The sequence below is a fragment of the Macaca mulatta genome, chromosome 8, assembly GCF_049350105.2.
Source record: "Macaca mulatta isolate MMU2019108-1 chromosome 8, T2T-MMU8v2.0, whole genome shotgun sequence".
Classification (NCBI taxonomy): Eukaryota; Metazoa; Chordata; class Mammalia; order Primates; family Cercopithecidae; genus Macaca; species Macaca mulatta.
This window is the reverse complement of record NC_133413.1, coordinates 110414812-110437669: the sequence shown is the minus strand read 5'-3', so window position 1 is coordinate 110437669 and position 22858 is coordinate 110414812. Positions and strand designations below refer to the sequence as shown.

The window sequence follows — 22858 nt, the reverse complement described above, 5'->3', positions numbered from 1 at the left end:
TATAGTTTGCAGAAGCTGAAGGGGTGGCCTGTTCTATACCCTCCTCACAAGGATAGGTATGTCATATGTTTGCCAGACCATGCTTAGCTATGTGCTGTTGGAATTTTACCATAACTTCTTTTTTTGGACTGATTCTCCACACTTTTTAAAATCTGTAAACAATTATAATTTCTTGCAGCTTAATGAAGGAGTTACATGCTAGATGGACTGTTGTGGGGGACCAGTGGGGAGAGAGAGAGAGTATATTTTGGGAGAATGCATAGGATGAAGGGGGATGAAGGGTTTGGGTCTTCTCTTGCCAAAATCTAAATACTCAGAAATTGATTTTTACAGGTGTTGATAAGGCTCTAGGAAACTGCTTACTTCACTGTTTATACCTCTGGGTGTTTTGATAAGACTTGCAGCTCAAAAATACAGCACTCAAATTACCTGACTCATTTATTAACTAAGGATATTTTCTATATATTTTATGTGGCACATTATTCCTTGCATCCCATTGGTGAACATGTCTAGTAAACAGTTTATGGTTTAACATCTAAAGTGACAATAAAGCTTAGATTAAAAGAAGTTGTTATTGGTAACTGACTTGTTGCATTCAAGTAGTCAGATGTTTTCCATTCACTGACTAGGGATCCATGTTTAAAATATAGCTTTGGAGCTCAATTAGTAAAGATAGAGTTGGAGCAGAGATGAACATGTATTAAATTAACCTAGTCATTAGTTTTTAATTTAAATACTGTTCAGCTAAATAATTTGGCACCCGGTAAGTTTCACTGGTGCTGGGCTGGCAGTTTAATCACTAATTCTTCACAGGTTTTTTTTCTCTCCCCTTTCCAAAGAAATGTGGAACCAGCAATTTACTCTGGTAAAAATATTTTCATGCACTTGCTTTTTCTGTGAAAATATTTTTCACACATGGATGACTAGTACTACAAAGTTAGCTTTCACCACCTTCAGGTCAATTCATTTTGGAATATTTGGAAAATGATATCCTTGAAATAAGAAAATTAAGTAAGGACAAGAGCAGTCTGTAACAGCTTGTGGAGGATTGGGTTTGAGGCTCAAACTGAAGGTTTTTCCTGTCATATGATTCAAAGTTGAGCATTCTCTAAATCAGCCAACTTAGCTTTTTGGAGAAAAGACTTTCTACATCATTCATTTCTGTCTCCCACACCCTATGTGTCTTGTATTATTACTTACTAAACTATAGGAGTTTTATTGGTAAGCTTAGAAATAGTTAAAACAAAGGACTTGATGTTTAAGAGAGCTTCTTTTTAAGCCAACAACAGGAATTTGGGTACTAATGAAAGACCAGGGCTCTTTCTCCTGGGTATCAAACACAAATGGCTGGCACCACCTCATATGTGAATACCCATGACAGTCAGCACGACGTAACCAACAGATTGTGGCTTTGCAGTTTGTCTTCATCTGAATTCTGCCTCTCCTCAGCTAAAAACTCTTCAGTGGCTCCTCCTTGTTGTAAAGCAGTGATTCTTAAACATGTGCATGCGTTAGAATGATCAGAGGGCTTGTTAAAACTGAGAATGCTGAGCTCCTTCCCCAGAGATTTTGTTATAAGGAGGGGACCGATAAGTTGCTTATCTTTCTTTTTTCTTTTCAACTTTTATTTTAGATTTGGGGGTGTGCATGTGCAAGTTTGTTACCTGGGTATATTGCGTGATGCTGAGGCTTAAGATATGAATGATCCCTTCACCTAGGTACTGAGCATAGTACCCAGTAGTTTTTCAGCTGTTATCTCCATCCTTCCCTCTCCCATGTAGTCATCCCCAGTGTCTATTGTTGCCATTTATGTCCATGAACACTTGATGTTTAGCTCCCACTTATAAGTGAAAACATGTGGTGTTTGGTTTTCTGTTCCTGTGTTAATTTGCTTAGGAGAGAATTTGCATTTCTAACAGGATATCAGGTGATGGTGATATTGCTGATCTAGGAACCACCCTGTGAGAACCATTTGTTCAACAGTGTAAGTTGAGAGTTACAGCATATGATAGTAGGTCCTCAACGAACTCACCCTTTCTCTCCAGTCTTATCTCTGCTATTCTCCTTTAAAATATTAAAGTTGAATATGTCTCACTGCTTGCAGTTCACCAAATGTAACCTATTATTTTGTGCTCTTGTATCTTATTTTTATTTTTAATTTTTCTGGGTACATGGTAGGTGTCATGCTCCTTTATCTTGATGCATTGGCTGTTACTTTTGCTGAATTCCCCTCTTCTCCCTTGTATACCTGACATTGCCTCTTCATTCTTCAAAATTCAACTCTAGCAGCCCACTTTCCCTCTACATCTTCCTTAATTTCCAGAATATATTAATAGTTAATGAGTCCTTCTGTGCCATCCCATTACTTTGTACGTTCTTCTATTGTGCTTGTTCTTTGTTAAACTGGAGTTGCAATATACATCCATTCTTATTTGAATTGAACTATTCATGTTCTGCAGAAAGAGTGAGGTTTAAAGAGTGACATAAAGAGTGATTTAGCCGGGCGTGGTGGCTCAAGCCTGTAATCCCAGCACTTTGGGAGGCTGAGACGGGCGGATCATGAGGTCAGGAGATCGAGACCATCCTGGCTAACACGGTGAAACCCCGTCTCTACTAAAAAATACAAAAAACTAGCCAGGCGCGGTGGCGGGCGCCTGTAGTCCCAGCTACTCGGGAGACTGAGGCAGGAGAATGGCGTAAACCCGGGAGGCGGAGCTTGCAGTGAGCTGAGATCTGGCCTCTGCACTCCAGCCTGGGTGGCAGAGCGAGACTCTGCCTCAAAAAAAAAAAAAGAGTGATTTAAAGAGTGACAATGGTTTTCTCTTTTGTACCAATCTGTGTGTATGTGCCCTGGAGAGTGTGAGAGATGGAAGATGAGAAACTGCCATTCCATCAGTGAGTGTCATCCTTCCTGCCTCTTACAGTATGTTGTTATGTCATCATGCTAAGGGTGATTCTAGTGTTAAACATACATATTTTGTGTACAACGTGAGCTTTAAACACAAGTCCATCCCTTCATCCAGTCCCTAACTGAAGAATCAGTGACCCATTTCAATCCAGAGGAACAACTGACTCATGAACTTTTTGAGAACATTGTTGAAGACAACTTTATGGATGTTTTCAAGATTTCAAGGGATTATCTTGACTAAATATGATTTCACCTTATGTGCTGACTTTCATATCCTTTCCCCTCATAGGATGGGTCTTTATTGCCATTTATATTTACTTTTCTGTCTTCCTCTCCTGGATTATGTGTGTTCTGAGGCAGGATCTATGTCTTTTCCATTTCATTTGGGGCTTCGTGGAGGATGCCCTATATTGGTTCACTCAATATATTAAATAGGATATTATGATAATAATTAAATACTTATCGAATAAATGAATGAGCTAACAAAGGAATAATGGAGCTAGGTGATCTTACTAAAGAGCAGAAGATATAGACTTTTTCCCTGGAATGTCCATCATGGACCGATGGAGTATCAAACATGGAAAGCACCTTGGGTTTATCTAGTTACGACTTCTTTTTACTGATATGCCTCAGAAAGGCAAAGTGATTTGCCCAACATTTCTTCCATTTTTAATCATTCTGCTTATCTTTCTCTGGATAGTTTCTAGTTTAGCCAAATCTCTTTTAAGAGTATGATAACCAGACCAGACATAATATTCTAGTTACTACCCTTGTCACTGGAGACATATTTCCCCTTGCCATTTGCATTTACACAAGTTTTAATTTATTTCGGCATTTTGTTGACTCTTCATCATAGACAAAAATGAAAGATCATGTACTTGTTCCTTCAAGGGCAGAAATAATGTTCTATTCATGTTTGTATCCTCTATGTTTAGGACAATAATTGGCACTTGGTAATTCAAACATTTTGCTATTGGTAAAATGAATTACTGAGAGAAGCTTTGAAACAGTTGTTTGCCACTTTTATCATCTTAGAATCATAGTACTTTTAAGGACCTTCCAAGATCTAAGCTAATCTAAGCTAATCCATTATAGTTAATTCCACAGAAAGAAATTCTTAAGTTTAAAAAGTATAAACATTTTTACATATAAATTCACATTTCTTTTTTAATAATAAATAGAAACATTGCATGTCATTTATTATAAACATAATTCCAGTTTTCCATTTGTTGTTTTTACTGTGCTGTTTCTATAAAGTACTTTTTTTTGACCAGTTTCTCTCCTCACTTTCATGTACTTACATACACTTTCTTCCTCAGAATGAATACACCGCCTTTTTCCCTATGAACTCCATTCAGAATTCAAGTAATTTTGTAAGTGCATATGAGTAGCACAACCTCAATCACACATGAAATTGTAGCTGTAGGGAGTCTGAGAAATAAGGTTTTTACTTTTCCAGGTTTTGCATTTCAGGAGGTTGGAGTGGATCCTGAGTGAGCCAGTCCACAGCATCCACAATAAGTCTTAACTAAAATTACATGGCTGGGTGCGGCGGCTCACGCCTGTAATCCTAGCACTTTGGGAGGCCAAGGTGGGTGGATGATGAGGTCAAGAGATCAAGACCATCCTGGCCAACATGGTGAAACCCCTGTCTCTACTAAAAAATAGAAAAATTAGTTGGGTGTCGTGGCACCCAGCTACTTGGGAGGCTGAGGCAGGAGAATCACTTGAACTCAGGAGGCAGAGGTTGCAGTGAGCCGAGATCGTGCTGTGTCTGGAATTGGTGGGTTCTTGGCCTCACTGACTTCAAGAATGAAGCTGCGGACCCTCGCGGTGAATGTTACAGTTCTTAAAGATGGTGTGTCCGGAGTTTGTTCTTTCAGACGTTCAGATGTGTCTGGAACTTCTTCCTTCTGATGGGTTTGTGGTCTTGCTGTCAGGAGTGAAGCTGCAGACCTTCGTGGTGAGTGTTACAGCTCTTAAAGGCAGCATGTCTGGAGTTGTTCGTTCTTCCTGGTGGGTTCACGGTCTCACTGGCTTCAGGAGTGAAGCTGCAGACCTTTGTGGTGAGTGTCACACAGCTCATAAAGGCAGCGTGGACCCAAAGAGTGAGCAGCAGCAAGATTTGTTGCAAAGAGCGAAAGAACAAAGCTTCCACGTTGTGGAAGGCCACCCGAGCAGGTTGCCGCTGGCTGGCTCAGGCAGCCTGCTTTTATTCCCTTATCTGACCCCACCCACATCCTGCTGATTGGTCCATTTTACAGAGAGCTGATTGGTCTGTTTTACAGAGAGCTAATTGGTCCATTTTGACAGTGTTGATTGGTGTGTTTATAATCCTTGAGCTAGACAGAGTCACAGAGTGCTAGTTAGCTAGATAGAGTGAGCTAGATGCAGAGTACCAATTGGTGTGTTTACAAACCTTGAGCTAGACACAGAGTGCTGATTGGTGCATTTACAATCCTTGAGCTAGACACAGAGTCACAGAGTGCTAGTCCTCCAAGTCTCCACTAGATTAGGTAGATACAGAGTACCAATTGGTGTATTCAGAAACCCTGAGCTAGACACAGAGTGTTGATTGGTGTATTTACAATCCTTGAGCTAGACACAGAGTGCTAGATGAAAAAGTTCTCCAAGTCCCCACTAGGTTGGCTAGATGCAGAGTACCAATTGGTGTATTCACAAACCCTGAGCTAGACACAGAGTGCTAATTGGTGTATTTACAAATCTTGAGCTAGATACAGAGTGCTGATGTGTGCACATAACAATCCTTGAGCTAGACACAGAGTCACAGAGTGCTAGTTCTCCAAGTCTCCACTAGGTTAGCTAGATACAGAGTACCAGTTAGTATATTCACAAACCCTGAGCTAGACATAGAGTGCTGATTGGTGTATTTACAAACCCTGAGCTAGACACAGAGTGCTGATTGGTGCACATACAATCCTGCAGCTAGATATAAAAGTTCTCCTTGGCCGGGCGCGGTGGCTCAAGCCTGTAATCCCAGCCCTTTGGGAGGCCGAGGCGGGCGGATCACAAGGTCAGGAGATCGAGACCACAGTGAAACCCCGTCTCTACTAAAAATACAAAAAAAATTAGCCGGGCGCGGTGGCGGGCGCCTGTAGTCCCAGCTACTCAGGAGGCTGAGGCAGGAGAATGGCGGGAACCCAGGAGGCGGAGCTTGCAGTGAGCCGAGATCGCGCCACTGCACTCCAGCCTGGGCAACAGCGTGAGACTCCGTCTCAAAAAAAAAAAAAAAAAAAAAAAAAGTTCTCCAAGTCCCCATCCCGTTCAGGAGCCCAGCTGGCTTCACCCAGTGGATCCTGCAGGGGGGCTGCAGGCAGAGCTGCCCGCCAGTCCCCAGCGGCGCCTGCACTCCTCAGCCTTTGGGCTGTGATGGGACTGGGCGCCACAGAGCAGGGGGTGGCGCCCCTGGGGGAGGCTCAGGCTGCACGGGAGCCCACTGCAGGGGGGAGCTCAGACATGGCAGGCTGCAGGTCTGAGCCTGCCCCGTGGGGAGGCAGCTAGGGCCCCGTGGGGAGGCAACTAGGGCCCGGGGAGAATTTGAGTGCAGTGCTGGGGGGCTGGCACTGCTGGGGGACCCGGTGCAACCTCCGCAGCTGCTGGCCCAGATGCTAAGCCCCTCACTGCCCTGAGCCTGCGGTGCCTGCTGGCCGCTCTGTGTGCAGGGACCGCGGAGCCTGCACCCGCCAGATCCCCCAAGCACCTCGCACAGCCCTGGTTCCCGCCCACGCCTCTCCCTCCACACCTCCCGACAGGCAGAGGGAGGCAGCTCCAACCTCAACCAGCCCAGAGAGGGGTTCCCATGGTGCCCTGGTGGGCTGAAGGGCTCCTCAAGTGCTGCCAGAGTGGACACCGAGGCCGAGGAGGCACTGAGAGTGAGGGCTGCTAGCACGTTGTCACCTCTCAGTGCCACTGCACTCCTCTAGCCTGGCGACAGAGCAAGACTGTCTAAAAAAAAAAGAGAGAAATTATGTGGTCAGTTCTAGGTTTAAAGCAGTTGCGTAGTCATAACTCAGGAGTTCTGTTGTAAGCTCATTAGGGGACTTGCTGTAAAGCCACGAAGGGTTCATTTAGCCTTTCTCAGCTGCAGTTGAGCATTTTATGTTAAATATAAAAGTAATTGTTGGCTAGGCACAGTGGTTCACGCCTATAATCCCAGCACTTTGAGAGGCCAAGATGGGTGGATCACAAGGTCAAGACTGAGATTGAGACCATCCGGGCCAACATGGTGAAACCCCATCTCTAGTAAAACTACAAAAATTAGCTGGGCATGGTGGTGTGTGCCTGTAGTCCCAGCTACTCGGAAGGTTGAGGCAAGAGAATCGCTTGAACCCACGAGGCAGAGGTTGCAGTGAGCCGAGATCGTGCCACTGAGCTGAGACAGCGCCACTGCACTGCAGCCTGAGGACAAAGCGAGACTGAGTCTCAAAAAAACTCAAAAGTAATTGTTAACTACCTGCTTTAAATCCTCCCCTAGCCCCTGCGTGTGACGGAGACAGTGTCCCATCCAGAGAGTTAGTAATTTTTACACAAAACCTGTTTGTGATGTGATAGCAGTAGCTCTGCCATAACAGCCAGTCTCCCCAGAGTGTGGTGATGGTTCTGCTTGTGGAATGTGAGCAGCCCACCGCACCAGCTCATGAGCTGGAAAGCAACCATTATATCCTCCAAACCGCTGCAGAACCTTTCTAAAACACAAGTTAGAAGTAACTATGTTACTTTCCTACTTAGGATGTTCATATGTCTCCCTGTTTCCTAGAGGGTTAAGATAAAGCCCATACTTCTTGAAATGGCATGCAAAGCCTTTCGTGATGTGGTTATACTACGTTATCTACTTCAAGTCTTTCTTCTCTGTTCCTTAAACTATTCCAACTACGGCTATTCTTGTTCTAATCCGGCTGCGTAGAGTTACCCACATACACCATGTTGCTTTATGCTTCTGTGCCTTTACTAGTAGAACCAGAGTAAATAAGAGTATAGGCTTTGGAATCAAAACGCTTTGTTTGAATCCAAGCTACCCTAACTTCATTGGATTATTACTTAGCAGAGTCCTTGGCGTAGAGAAGTGGTCAGTACACACTAGTTTTGTCATATGTGAATAAACTTTATATGTAATAAAGAAACTTTACGTGTATTAAAGAAGAGGAAATGTTCTGTCTTTGGGACCAGAGAGACTTGTTTCCATAACCCTGATCGTATAGCACTTTATAGCTCTGAGTCCATGGACCATCACTTAGCCGTCCCTACCATCAGTCTTTTGTGAAGAGCTATGTCAGGAATGTGGAAGTATTCAAGAGAGTGCTTTTAAAGTGTCCATCATGACTTTTAACCTAAGGGAATTAATGCAGGAACAGAAAACCAAATACCACATGTTCTCACTTATATGTGGGAGCTAAACATTGAGCATACATGGACACAAAGAAGGGAGCAATAGACCTACTATTGTAGGGGCCTACTTGAGGATGGAGAATGGAAGAAGGGTGAAGATTGAAAAACTAGCTATTGAGTGTTATGCTGATTACCTGGGTGACAAAATTATCTGTACACCAAACCCCTGCAACATGCAATTTACCCATGTAACAAACCTGCATATGTACCCCTTAAACCTAAAATAAAAGTTGGAAAGAAAAAAAAATAAAGTGTCCATCACATGCCTAGCATCTGATAGACATTCAGTAAATAGTCCTTATCATCTTCATTATGTCTGCCAACTATACCTTAACTACTCACTACTACTAAGTAAGATTGATACTAGGGTCTTAGGGTATCAACAGTCCCTCCTAATTTTTTTACTTGAGCACTTTTTACTTTGTTAGTAGGAAATGTTTTATTTATCCATTGAACTAACTAATTAACATTCTTTGCTTTAGATTATCACAGCTTTGTGTTCCTCTGGCTATACCAGGTCAGAGGGTAGGAGGCAAAAAAAAAAAAAAAAAAAAGAAAGGGAAACAATAGAAGTCAAGCTTGTTCTCTTGTTCCATGTATACTCAGAACTAGAAGAAATGTTTTCCAGATGGTCTTTCACTTTATACAGCTTAATTTCTCCTACCCACATTAATATTTGATGTCATTCTCTACCAAGTTTAATTAATTTCCTTTCTCCAACCAGATAAATCTGATCTGTGATATCAGCAGACTCTTTTTTCTCTTTAGTTTAGTGATAGCATAGTTTAGGAATACTATTTATGTCATTTAGGTAAATGGTGCCTGTTTGAGTCCCATGTTTGAAAGACAGATGCAGTGGGCAACTAATGAAATATATCTATTGAAGAGACTTTATATGTAATTTATGGCTAATTCTTACTCATTGAGCAATACTTATCATTTTGGGAGAAACTCTTAGTCCTAAGGCTTTTGAGACTGTGGACTGATATTCGTCTTGAACTGTATCATCCATGTACTTTAATTCCTCAGAAGGGGAGACAGTCAGACCTTAGAGATGTGATATTATCTGACATTAAAATTTAAATATATATATACACATGCTTCTAGTTCCAATTTTACTATGAAATTCTACCACTTATTAAATTATGACTATAGTATATCTAGCAATCCCATAGTAAAATTTGAATTAATGTTCTACTTAGAACATTTACTGATCCAAGGGGAAGAGTTTGATGTCTTCTACCACTCGCCTAAGCATGTATAAGTTAATCTACATGAATAGTCAGTTCACTGAAGGTACCCTAAAATAAACAAATATTCTGAAAAAGGGACCTGATTCAAGATTCAGAGGACAAATGGGAAAAGACATGGCCAATTCACCAATTACTTCTTACGGAAGTGGAGGCCTCAAAGATGTTCAGTGATTTACCTAGAGTCACAGAGCTACTTATTGGCAAACTGGCATTCAAACTCAGGATTCCTGACTATTGTATATCAACTGACTGGCTTTAAATAAAAGTTGGCAGCATTTAGAATTACCGATAAAAACCTCAGAAATGTTATTTTCTTCTCTCTTTTTTGTCACAGCGCGAAGGATGGTGTTGAAATAGTCTTAACTGAAGAGCATATTATACTTAAATTTGTCCTTTTGGACAAGGGAGATTGTTAGCCTTCATGGCTCCTAAGGATGAAAGACAGTGGGAGCATTATTTCTTCCTTTACTCATTCCTCCCTAGTGATCCACCCCCTTCTAAGAGAATAACATAGCTTTGTAAAGCCAGGTATATATTTCTGTCCAGTTTCAAATAATCACAGTGGTAAGATGTTCATACAAAGGGAATTTCTGCCATAGCATACCCTGACAGTTACTTGTGGCATAAGTACATTGGCAAGGAAGAGTTCAGTGGGTTCCCTGACCTCTACCCAAGGGATTTCCTAGGTCCTAAAAAGGAAGAGGGAATGATTAAAAACACAAAACTCTGAGGTATGCATGCATGTATGTAAACCACAAGTCTTCTTAGAGACTGTGAGTTTTCAGGTTTAAAAAATGTTTTAATTTCCACAAATTTATATTGCAGACCTTTTCGGAGGCAATTAGATTTAATGCAGATTATGGAGTCTTTGAAGTAGTTAATGATGCTCCACAACTTCTGGAAAAACAACTGAAAAAAATTCTACAAAACCAGCAACCTCGAAATCCCATTTTTGATGTTGTAAGGAAAGGAAAGAATGAGGTTAAACCTGTTCAAATGAATGCCTCCGATGAAAATGAGACCATTAATGTCAACTACAATATTATGGTAAGAAAGTATACTGTTTTATCTTGTTAGATGGATAAAGCATTTGGTGAAATCAACATGAGTTTCCTTAGGCTTCCCTTTTTGAAGTGTAGCTACATTTATTAACCTGTGTTGTACGTACACATAGTATTTGTTAAGCACTTTTCAAATCCAATGGCCAGTTTAGCAGTTTTGTTGATGCTCACTTATCAATTTGAGAAGATTCATGTAATTTACCTTGAATATTTGAATATTAGGTTAGTTTTGAGTCATATAAATATAAGTATCCTTTATAATTTTGATGCATGGTGGAAAATGTGGATATATAGGCAATGTATTTCATTTGGGTTTTGAACCAATCCTGTCAAGCAGTTGGGAATTGAGACTTCTGACCCTCAAGTTGTACTGTGTGGCTCTGACCTCCCTGGCCTGAAATTTCATTTTCAGCTTCTAGATTGTGTCTCCTTAGCATGAGGTCAGAAAACCTGCGTTCTAATATTGGCTCCTCTGCTTACTGACTCTGTGTACAAGTTACTTTGATGAGTCTGATTTTCATCATCTGTCAGATGAGGCCTTTACTACCTACTACTTAGGTTTCTTGCATGGATGAAATGAAAATAATAATGAATGTTTAACAATACTATTTCACAGTGATTCAAAATGTCTAGTATAACTAGGCTGAAGTATGTCTAACATTTAAGACATAGATTTACTCTAGCCTGAAGGTTCTTCAATTCTTCTGTTACTGAATTGAAATAATTTCTATCTTTAACTTTCATCAAAAGTTAGTTTAAAAATTTTTTACTAGGTGGGACAATATTTATTGTTTTATTCACTTCCTTCAGTGAATAGAAAATTTTAATTGTATGGAGGTCTTTATGACCTATTTATTTATTGTTAAAAGCTATTTAGGAGCTTCTTGAGTTATGTGCTTTGACACAAGTTTCTCGGAAAGATTTAGATGATCTTATTTGATATATTTGAAGGTAGACTGATTAATTAAGCATGTCTATTATAAAACTAGGGCAGCAATTTGGAAGTTTTTAAAAAGAGGCATGAGTAATGAAAACAGGCCAGCTGCAATGGCTCACACCTATAATCCCAGCACTTTGGGAAGGCAACGCAGGTGGATTGCCTGAGCTCAGTAGTTAGAGACCAGCCTGGGTAACATGGCGAAACCCTATCTCTACAAAAAATAAAAAATTAGCCAGGCATGGTGGCATGTACCTGTAGTCCCAGCTACCCGGGAGGCTGAGGTAGGAGGATCACCTAAGCCTGGGAGGTTAAGGCTGCAGTAAGCTGTGATCACACCACTGCATTCCAGTCTAGACAGCCAAGTGAGACCCTGTCTCAAAAATATACTAAAAATAAATAAAAACAGTAGTGGAGATCGAAGGAATTAAAAAGTACTAAATGAAAAGCAGACAGAAAATGAGGAAAAATCAGACAGAGAATATAGACACATAAAGAATAAAACAACTAGGAAAATGGTAGTAGTGATTTTAAACAAACCACATCAATAATTAATATCACTTTAATCATATAATTAATGTATATGACTAATAATATAATTAATCATATTGAATTGTCATGATGTGTCATTCCTTTGATTCCAGAGCCTTGGGAGGCTGAGGCAGGAGGATCACTTGAGCCCAGGAGTTTGAGGCTGCAGTAAGCTATGATGGTGCCACTGCACTCCAGCCTGTGTGACAGAGTGAGGCCTCATCTCTAAAAATAATGATAATAATAATATACACCAATAATTACATGAAATTTAATGGCCTAAGCACCCCAAGTAAAAGCCAGAGTCAGGGATGATTTTTTAAAAATTGTGATTATTTGCTGTCTACAAGAAACTAACCTTAAAAATAACATATAAATAGTTTAGAAGTGAAAAGGGTAGTAAAAGGTATACCATACAATTATGAATTAAAGGAAAGCTGGAGTGACTATATTGATATCTGGCAAAGCAGCCCTTAGAACAAGGAATCTTACCATGGATAAAGAGGAACATTACATAATGATAAAAGGGGGAGGGTCAATTCACCAAGAAAGCTTAACAACTCACAATATGTATGCACCTAACAACAGAGGTTCAGAATACATGATGCAAGAGCTGATAGAACTGAAAGGAGAAATAGATAAATTTATAGTTATAATTGGAGACTAAAGCACTGCTCTCAGTAACTGATAGAAAAGATAGAAGATCAGTAAGGAAATGGAAGTTCTGAAAAACACTAACCACCAAGTAAATCTAATTGATCTTTACAGAGCACTTTGTCCCACAACAGTGGATGTTTATCCCACAACAATTTTTTCTCTAGTGCACTGGGAATATTTACCAAAATAGACCATATTTTGGGCCATAAAATAAATTTCAGCAAACTTAAAAGATTTGAAATCTTGCCAACTGTGTTCTCAGACCACTTCAGAATTAAACTATAAATGGGTAACAAAATTCTTAAATACTTAATTGCATAACATACTCCTAAATAATTCATAGGTCAAAGACTAAGTCCCAAGGGGAATTAAAAATTATGTTGAATTGAATAAAAACTAAAGCATAACATATCAAAATTTGTGGGATGCAACTAAATTAGTCTTTACAGGGAAATTTGTACCATTAAGTGCTTATAATAGAGAAGACTAAATAAATCTACGATCTACTTTTCACTATGAGAAACTAGAAAAATTAAGTTAAAATTAAACCAAAAGTAAAGAAATAAAGAACAGAATCAATGAAATTGAAAACAGAAAAACAAGACAGAAAAATCAATGAAAATAAAGCCTTGTTTTTTGAAAAAATCAGCGAAATTGGTAAACTTTTAGCCAGAATGCTGAAGCGAAAGAGAGAGAAGATATACATGCCCAATATCAGAAATGAAAGAGGGGATGGGATGTCATTACAAATTTTACAGACAGTTAAAAAAAAAAGAGAATTTGCAAACAATTTTATGTCTATAAGCTCATGATATTTAAATGAAATAGGCTTTTTTTTTTTTTTTGGAGACAGGGTCTCATTCTGATGCCCAGGCTAGAGTGCAGTGGGATGATCTCAACTCACGGCAATCTCCACCTCCCAGGTTCAAGCGATTCTCCTGCCTCAGCCTTCCAGGTAGCTGGGATTATAGGCATATGCCACTATGTACAGATAATTTTTCTATTTTTAGTAGAGATGGGGTTTCACCATGTTGGCCAGGCTGCTCTCGAACTCCTGGCCTCAAGTGATCCACCTACCTTGGCCTCCCAAAGTGCTGGGATTACAGGCATGAACCACTGCATCCGGCCCACATATTTCTTAAAAGGCACAAATTATCAATGGTCACTGAAGGAGATATAGATAATCTGAGTAGTCCTACATCTATTACAGAAGTTGGATTCACAGTTTAAAGTCTTTCCACAAAGACAACTCCAGGCTCAGATGGCTTCACTGTTTAATTCTATCAAACACTTAGAAGTGAAGTAACCTTAAATTTATAAAAACTTATACAAAAAACAAAAGAAATCAATTTTTAATTCATTTTATGAGGTGGGCATTACACTGATGCCAAATCTAAATGAAGGAATTTGAAGGAAAAGAAAAACTTACAACTTAACATCACTCATGAACACAGACCACAAAAATCCTCAAAAATAAGCAAATTAAATCCAACAATGCAAAAAGATAATTCTATTTAAGAAGATAATACAGGTGTAAATCTTCATAACCTTGGATTATGCATTGGTTTTGTTAGATATGACACCAAATGCACAAGGAAAAAAAGATAAATCAAAACTTTCATGCTCTAAAGGACACTACCAAGAAAGTAAAAAGACAACCCACAGAATGAGAGCAAATATTTGCAAATCATATATTTTATAATGATGTGTATCTAAACTATAAAAATAACTCTTAGAACTCAAAAATAAAAAGACAAATAACCCAATTTAAAAATGTGCAAAGGGTTTAGAATAGACATTTCTCCAAATAAGATAAACAATAAGCACATGAAAAGATTTTCAACATCATTAGTCGTAAGGGAAATGGAATCAAAATCACAATGGGACACTACTTCGCACCCAACAGTATGGCTATGATTTTAAAAAAGGCAAATAATAACAAACGTTTGTGAGGATTTGAAGTGATTAGAACCTTCATACACTGCTGGTGCAATTGTAAGACGGTACAGCTACTTTGGAAAATATTAGGCAGTTCTTTAGAGCTTAGCCCAAGAGTTATCAAATTACCCAGAAATGCCACTTCTAGGTATATACTCAAGAGTATTGAATACATATGTTCACACAAAAACTTACATACAAATGTTCATAGCAGCATCATTCATAATAGCCAAAAAGTGGAAGCAACTCAAAAGTCCATTCTCATTGGTGAGAATTCCATTTTGGAAAACATTTTGGCACGTCTTTCCAAGTTAAACATATACCGTACCACCTATAGTCCATTTGTGTTGCTATAAAGGAATACTCAAAATTGGGCAATTTATAAAGAAAGAGGTTTATTTGGCTCATGGTTCTGCAGACTGTATAAGAAGCATGGCACTAGCATCTGCTTCTGGTGAGGGCCTCAGGAAGCTCCCACTTATGGTGGAAGACAAAGAGGGACGAGGCATATCACATGGCAAGAGAGGTAGCAAGGGAGAGAGTGAGGAGGTATCAGGCTCTTTAAACAACCAGGTCTCATGTGAACTAACAAAGTGAGAACTCACTTATTACCATGGGGAGGACACCAAGACATTCATGAGGGATTCGCTCCCATGACCATGACATCTCTCCCATGAGGCCCTACCTCCAGCACTGGGGATCACATTCAGTACAAGATTTGGAGGAGGCAAATATCCATACCATATCACTGCCTATCTATCCTACCCCTGAGTATTACCCAAAAGAAATGAAAAGTTATACTCACACAAAAACCTGCATGTAAGTGTCTACAGTTAGCTTTATTCATGATCACAAAAGCTGGAAGTTTTCCAGATTCCTTTAACTGGTGAATGGATAAAGACACTGTAGTATATACATACAGTGGAATATTACTTAGCACCAAAAAAGAATGATTTATACATGAAAGAACATAGATACATCTTAAATGCTTTATGCTGAATGAAAGATACTAGAATCAAAAGTACATACTCTATTGATTCTATTTATATGACATTCTGGAAAAGGCAAAACTGTGGAACAGATCAGTGGTTGTCAGAGCCTAGGGTTGGATGGAGTTGCTGACTACAAAGTGGCATTAGGAAATTTGGAGAGTGTTGGAACTTTTCTGTATCTTGATTGTAGTCCTGGTTACATGATTATATGCATTTGTCAAAACTTGCAGAACTGTATTAAAAAGGGTGGATTTCACTGTATGTAATTTATACCTCAATAAATCTAACCAATAAGATCTACTGATTGATAGCCATGCTTTATGTGTTTGCCTTGTACATCTAAATATAATTTTTTATTAATCCAATTCTGTAGGCACTTTAAACAGCTTGCGTATGGCTATTCGGAAATAGTTCTGTACTGATTTACCTAAAGTCATCTTCCCTTAACATTCTGGTCATCCCTTTCTGTTTCTTAACCAACTTACAGAAAATTTTTTTAAGGTTTAAATAATTTAACCTTAGATAGATTCTTTTTGTGTTTCTTATACGTATTTATTAAGTTATTTTATGGTTGATCAGGATTGTCTTGTATGTTTTTTGTCTTTATATTTAGTTACTTTTTAAAACCACGAAGAGTTTTGTTTTCAGCTTGGCTAAAGACTTTTCTTCAATTTTTGATTTTATTCTTTTTAAACTTTTTTATTCATTTTATTTTTAGGTCAAATAGGTACAAAAACACTCAAAAGAGGATGAATTATAGGTAAACTGTTTACTAGCTGAATATTCAGCAAATTGGTTTTGAATGAACTGACTACTTTGACAACCTTATAGAATTCTTTAAGGATTCATGTGGATCTTTATATGTAGTTTGGTATCTTCTGTGATACATTGAATGTAGCGCTAATGGGAGTTCAGAAGTCCTGCATGGTTGTCAGTGTGTAGCCTATGCAGAGTCTTTCTAAGATCCAAATGTCCTTCAGATCTCACTGATAAGCAGTGAGACTGTCAACAAGGTGCTGCTGATTAGGTGCTGGCTATTTCCATGGTTTTCTTCTATTCTTTCATTATGCAGAAGATAGTGTTTGGTGAAGGCAAATGAATATGGTTTTTTTTTTGCTGAATAGAAGAAAACTATTTGATGTTCCAATCCTGAATGCCTAAAGACTTCTGCACATATCAGCAATGATGAGCACACATCACCCTCATGAGCATCAGCACATTAGATGTCAGCAACACTACTGTATGGACATTCAATTTCCTCACTAGAGTTAGTAATGGTCTATGTGTTAACTCTTATGCAATATCACAGCAAAACTATCACCTTAGATTGTCCATGGAAGCCACATAAATGCAAACATATTTACCTCACTGAGATTGTTTTATTTATTAGTAACATATGTTTTGTGTCCAAGGTACTGATATTATTTAGAATTCTGGGAAAAGTGAATACAAGAAAAAGTAGAATCAACAGTAAGTATTTTAGGATGAACAACAGTAACTCTTCAGTAATTCAGTAATTCTGTAATTCTGTATTGCTCTCACAACCTCAAGATAAAATCTGTACTCTTTAATGTTATTTAAAACGCTATTTGCAGTCATGACCCTGCCTACTTCTCCAACCTTTCTGTCTCCATCCCTTAAATCTCATCCTGTGACCTAATACCGCTACACTTGTGGTTTGTCTCCTCTTTTGCTTCCCTGCTCAACCTAGCTAGCCTTGCTTCGGGTCAAAGAGTGAAGTGCATGTTCTGTGGGAAACCTCTTCTGAGTTAAATGTCTCTGTGGGCTCCCACAGAAGCCTACACTGTGGCATTTGTAACACTCTACTATCATTATTAACTTTTTTATCTGTAAGAGAGTGCCTGGAGATGTTAAACAGTTAAAACATTTTTTTAAACTTGATGAACAAGGGGCCTGCAGTGACCTTGGTGGCCTTACCAAGTTTTCTTGGTGGTTCTTTTTCTGTTTGTGATTATTTTTAACCCATTTTATGACTGAAAATACTGAGATTCATTGGCTTTTTTTTCCCCCTCATTCTCCCTCCTTCAACAAGTTACTTAACTTCTCTGGATTCGATTTGTTAATCTGTAAAAATTGAGGCATTATATAGTTGATATAGAATTGTTAAGAGAATTAAAAACGTACCAGAGGCAAGAAGTGCCTCACATTTGTGGCTCAGGTTTATTGATCTCTCTAGTGGAAATAGAAGACCTACGGGTAGGGCTCCTGCTGACAGCTGGAGGTCATTATTACTCTCATGATTAAGCGTTAATCATCCTAAAAGTGATTTTCTTTGACCTTCTTTTCCTTGCTCTTTTTCTTCTCGTAGTGTCTCAGTCGTGAAGAAGGTATTAAGTGGATCAAAAAAGAAAGACTTCCAGCATTTCTGGAAAGTGATTGCTACTTTGAATACAGGTATTATAGTCCCATCAATATATGTATTTTTAAATACATATACATTAGCCTCCCAATTAGCTAGGACTATAGCTGTGTGCCACCATGTGTGGCAAATCTTTTAAATTCTTTGTAGAGTCAGGGTCTTGCTGTATTGCCCAGGCTGGTCTCGAACTCCTGGCGTCGAGAGCCTCCTGCCCTGGCCTCCCAAAACCTGAGATTACAGGCGTGAACCTCTCCAACCAGTCATAATTTAAAAATTATCTATTGATGATAACGGTATTTAGGTGCAGGGTGTTTAACAATGAAAACTAGTGTGACATGAAAAACATAGAATGCTATAGTCCAGAACCAAGTTTTCCTTTATGTTCCCTGACTTTTAACATGTAAGAACCTAAAATTTGACCTCTGAACAACCATTTTTAAATAAAAATCAATTAAAATGAATACTTCTTAACTAATTAGTGGTTTTATGAATAAGCTATTAATTTTAACAGAGCCAAAGAAAATCATCATTAAGTGAGGAGAGGAGATTGGCTTGAATACATAAAATAAAATTTTAGGTTTTTCCCTGAATTCTGCTATATTTGAAACTTGTTTCAAATTTGTATGATTCCTAAAATGCAGGTTAGCCAAATTGGTCTCACAAGTAAGATGGAGCAAGTCCGGCATGAATTTCACAGTAGAATCAAATTTTTCTCCCTGGATCGTGAAAAAACCACCCAGTCTACCACCTCCTGCCACTGAAGAAGATAATCTTGTAATTATGAAAAAGTTCTATGTATCACTTGGTGAGGTAAAAGTATGAGTATTTTTTCATGACTTAGCGCTTCATTAAAACTTCTGATTTTATTTTTTATTTTATACATATATTTTTTTGAGACAGGATCTCACTCTGTCACCCAGGCTGGAGTGCAGTGGCATGATCACAGCTCACTGCAGCTTCCACCTCCCGGGCTCAGGTGATCCTCCCACCTCAGCCTCCTGAGTAGCTGGGACTACAGGCATGCACCACCACACCCGGCTAACTTTTTTTTTGCATTTTTTGTAGAGATGGGGTTTTACCATGTAGCTCAGGCTGGTCTTGAACTCTTGGACTCAAGGAATCCACTCACCTCTACCTCCCAAAGTGCTGGGATTACAGGCGTAAGCTACCACACCTGGCTGTAACTTCTTATTTTAAGGCATTTGTATTACCTGAACAGAAAAAATGATTTCAAATACATGTAAAGCAGATTTAGCAATAATTCTTATAGATTTATGCTAACTAATTTGCTCTGCTGTCTTTAATTTGAAATGTAGTTAGAAATATTATCCTCATGTGTCTAAAGAGACAAAGGCAAGGTTGAAGAACATGCAGTGTCACCTGGGAAGCAAGGGTAACGTGAATTGTATCCATGGTTTCATTGTTCATTCCAAAATTGCTATGATTTGGATTCTGTTACTTTTGTACAAAAAGATAAATTGAGTCTTTTCCTTCCTTTTCTCTAGGTTATTCCTTAGTAGTAAAATGTGTTACTGTAAGGTTGTTATCAAATAAATTTGTCATCCATGATTAGAGAAATGTGAGGGTGTATGAGAGCATTTGAAGAGATTTAACCTAGAATCAAATATCCTTTTGGAGAGTCATAATGTAGTAAGAACTGTTGTTTGATCTTTGGCCTCTAATTATTAGATCTTGTATCTGGAACTATACTTCTAATACACAGTTCTATACAAAATTAGGAATGGCAAATATGTAGCCCTTGTGCTGCTACTCCCTATGACAGACTTTGTTAATCAATTGTGGAAATTTTTCTGCTGAGCTAGGATTTGGCTCCAGATTCTTTACAACACAGTATTCTGGGTAGGCACTTCCATTTTTTTTTTTTTTTAAACCTTAAGGCTTACTTGCAAATAAGGCACTTTCAATTGATCAAAATTATCATACAGGAGGAAGCCTCTTTGCCTTCTGTGTTGGAATAGATAGGCTAAATTTACTTGAACTTTTTTTTTCTTGTGTATCTCCTATTAATTTTGTAGTTCAGCATTTCTATCAGCAGTATTTGTCAAAAACATTTACAGTTATGCCAGTTCCATTATTTCCACTGAATAATGCTTTGTGGTGTATTTAAGGCACATTTTTCTTCTCTCTTATACTGATTTTAAGTATTTTTTTCTTTCTTTCCTTTTTTTTTTTTTTTTTTGAGACAGGGTCTCGCTTTATCACCCATGCTGGAGTGCAGTGGTACAGTCTCAGCTCACTGCAGCCTTGACTTCCCAAGGTTCAAGGGATCCTCCTCCCTCAGCACCCACAAGTAGCTGGGACTACAGGCATATGCCACCACGCCCTGCTAATTTTTGTGTATTTTTTGTAGAGACAGGGTTTTGCCATGTTGCCCAGGCTGGTCTTGAACTGCTAAGCTCCAGCAATTCATCCACCTCAGCCTACCAAAGAGTTGGTATTACAGGCGTGAGCCACTATGCCTGGCAATATTTTTTCCCTTAATTTATATACTATAGAAATGTTGGAAATGTCCTAAAAAATATGTACTCAAGGTCAATAAACATGTAAAGGGAAGAATCAATCTAGGGGAATAAGTTCTGATTTGCTATATGTGAATTTAATTAAATATAAGGGAGTTAAAATCCAAACTAGTTTACTTTTGGTATTTTCTGAGATGAAAAAACTCATTTGTATTCACTTGAGTAAACTTTAACACTATATATATATACACACAATTTTTTTTTTTTTTTTTGGAGACACGATCTCACTGTGTTGCCCAGGCTGGAGTGGAATGATGCAATCATGGCTCATTGCAGCTTCAATCTCCCTGGCTCAAGCAATTCTCCCACCTCAGCCTCCCAGCTGGGACCACAAGAGTGCATCACCATTCCTGGCTAATTTTTAAAAAATTATTTGTAGAGACAGGGTCTATGTTGCCCAGATTGGTCTTGAACTCCTGGGTTCAAGCAGTCCTCCAACCTTAGCCTTCCAAAGTGCTAGGATTATAGGCATGAGCCACCACACAGCCACTTTAACTATATATTACCATTTTTCAATAGCCTCTGAATTTTGCAGATTCAAAGTTCTTGAATGTTTACATTATTTATGTCATGACTATACATAGGGATTAATCTTCATGATAATTGGTAACATTTCTTTGAGCCTTAAGTTATACCATCTAAAAAACAATTGACCCATCTCTTAAAAGTATAGGCCGGGTGCAGTGGCTCACGCCTGTAATCCCAACACTTTGGGAGGCTGAGGTGGGCGGATCATGGGGTCAGGAGTTCCAGACCAGCCTGACCAACATGGTGAAACCTCGTCTCTACTAAAAATACAAAAATCAGCCAGGCATGGTGGTGGGTGCCTGTAATCACAGCTACTCGGGAGGCTGAGGCGGGAGAATTGCTTGAACTCGGGAGGCAGAGGTTGCAGTGAGCTAAGATTGCACCATTGAACTCCAGCCTGGGTGACAGAATGAGACTCTGTCTCCACTTCCCCCCCCAAAAAAATATATAAAGTGGAATAATTATGTTAAAGATGTTGAAGTCTGACTGATGACTTCTTTCTCTCCTGTGTTCTACTCCCTCATTCTTTTTTTGCGGTTGAAATAGCAAGGACCTTGTATGTTGGTCTCTCTCAATTCCTTGAACGTTTCTTAATTACTTTGGCCTCCTGCTTAGGCTATTGCTTAGGATAAATAGTCACTCGATAATTATATGTTAGGTAAACATATAATTATATGTGAGATGAACATATAATTACTAATAAATAACTTGATTTTAAAGGAAAAGGGGAACAAAAGTGAGTTAGTCTTTGAAAGCTTTTATGCACCTGGGAAACCTCACCTGTAAGAGGGATGGTGACTGCATAGCTGCCACCTCTCATTTCTCTGTCTTGCTTTGGTCTTCTTATGTGGCTTGACTTGCCATGTTAATTCTGCATAATAGATAGGGAGTAATTTTTCTTCCATTTGAGGTACCTGTTCTCCAAGTGTTTCTTAGGCTAAGTGCTGACCAACCAGCTGATTCAGTTGGATAAATGAGAAATGAGAGGAATGTTGAACACTCCCTTCTCTGCTCTTGTTGAACAACTTGGATTCTCTAGTAAAAATAAAAGAAGACATTACAGAGAGAGGCAGGCAGAGGAATCTTCCCAAGAAGGCTAGGATAGGAGCTTCTTAGGGCTGGGGTTCTAGAAGCTAAGGATCAACTTCAGAATTGAATTGGCTAGTTCAGGGGTATACAAAGGAAAGGAAAAATGGAATGCTGCAGTTAGGGACAGATGGAGTTAGGAATCAGTGTGCAAAAAGCATTCAATCTAAGCAAAGTTGTGAAAACTGAGTCTAATGCAAAGGGGCAGCTGAGTTTGGAGAGGGTCCAGTGGCACTAAGAATAGTGTCTCTGTCATACTGGGGGAGCAGTTGTTAAAAATACTGAGCCAGGTGAGACAGAATAGGGTACCTGAAGTAATTGGGAAAGTTGTAAAGGGGAGCAGCTAGCAAAAGGATTGATGGGTCTGGTGACTGCCAAGTTGAAGTCAGATGGCATGAATTTGTAGTGAATCCAGGAAGTAGGGTTTCATGCCTTTGGTCAACAGTAGCCTGAGAGTGAGAGTAGAGAATTTATAAGTATTGGACACATATTTTCCTTTGGTTATCAAATACAAAAAAAAAAAAAATCTGGATTGAAATTTCCTTCAGTTTCCTCTTAGCTAATGAATTTTTTGAGTATAATTTTATTTTCCTTCATGAGATAATTTTCACTTTACATATTGTACTGTGCAAGTTGAATAT

At 38.9% G+C, this 22858-nt stretch overlaps 1 protein-coding gene across 2 annotated transcripts in view; it reads left to right on the top strand.

Moving 5' to 3' along the window:
• The window catches only part of RGS22 (regulator of G protein signaling 22), a 153368-nt gene that overhangs the window by 17758 nt on the left and 112752 nt on the right, over positions 1-22858 (top strand). Inside the window, exons 4-6 of one of the 2 annotated variants that reach the window (XM_015145781.3) lie at positions 10393-10614; positions 18013-18098; positions 18705-18837. In XM_015145781.3, the coding sequence (XP_015001267.2) occupies positions 10393-10614; positions 18013-18098; positions 18705-18837 (441 nt within the window). Of the gene's footprint in view, positions 1-10392; positions 10615-18012; positions 18099-18704; positions 18874-22858 lie in introns of both variants that reach the window. The other variant, XM_001096690.5, reaches the window with a different exon arrangement.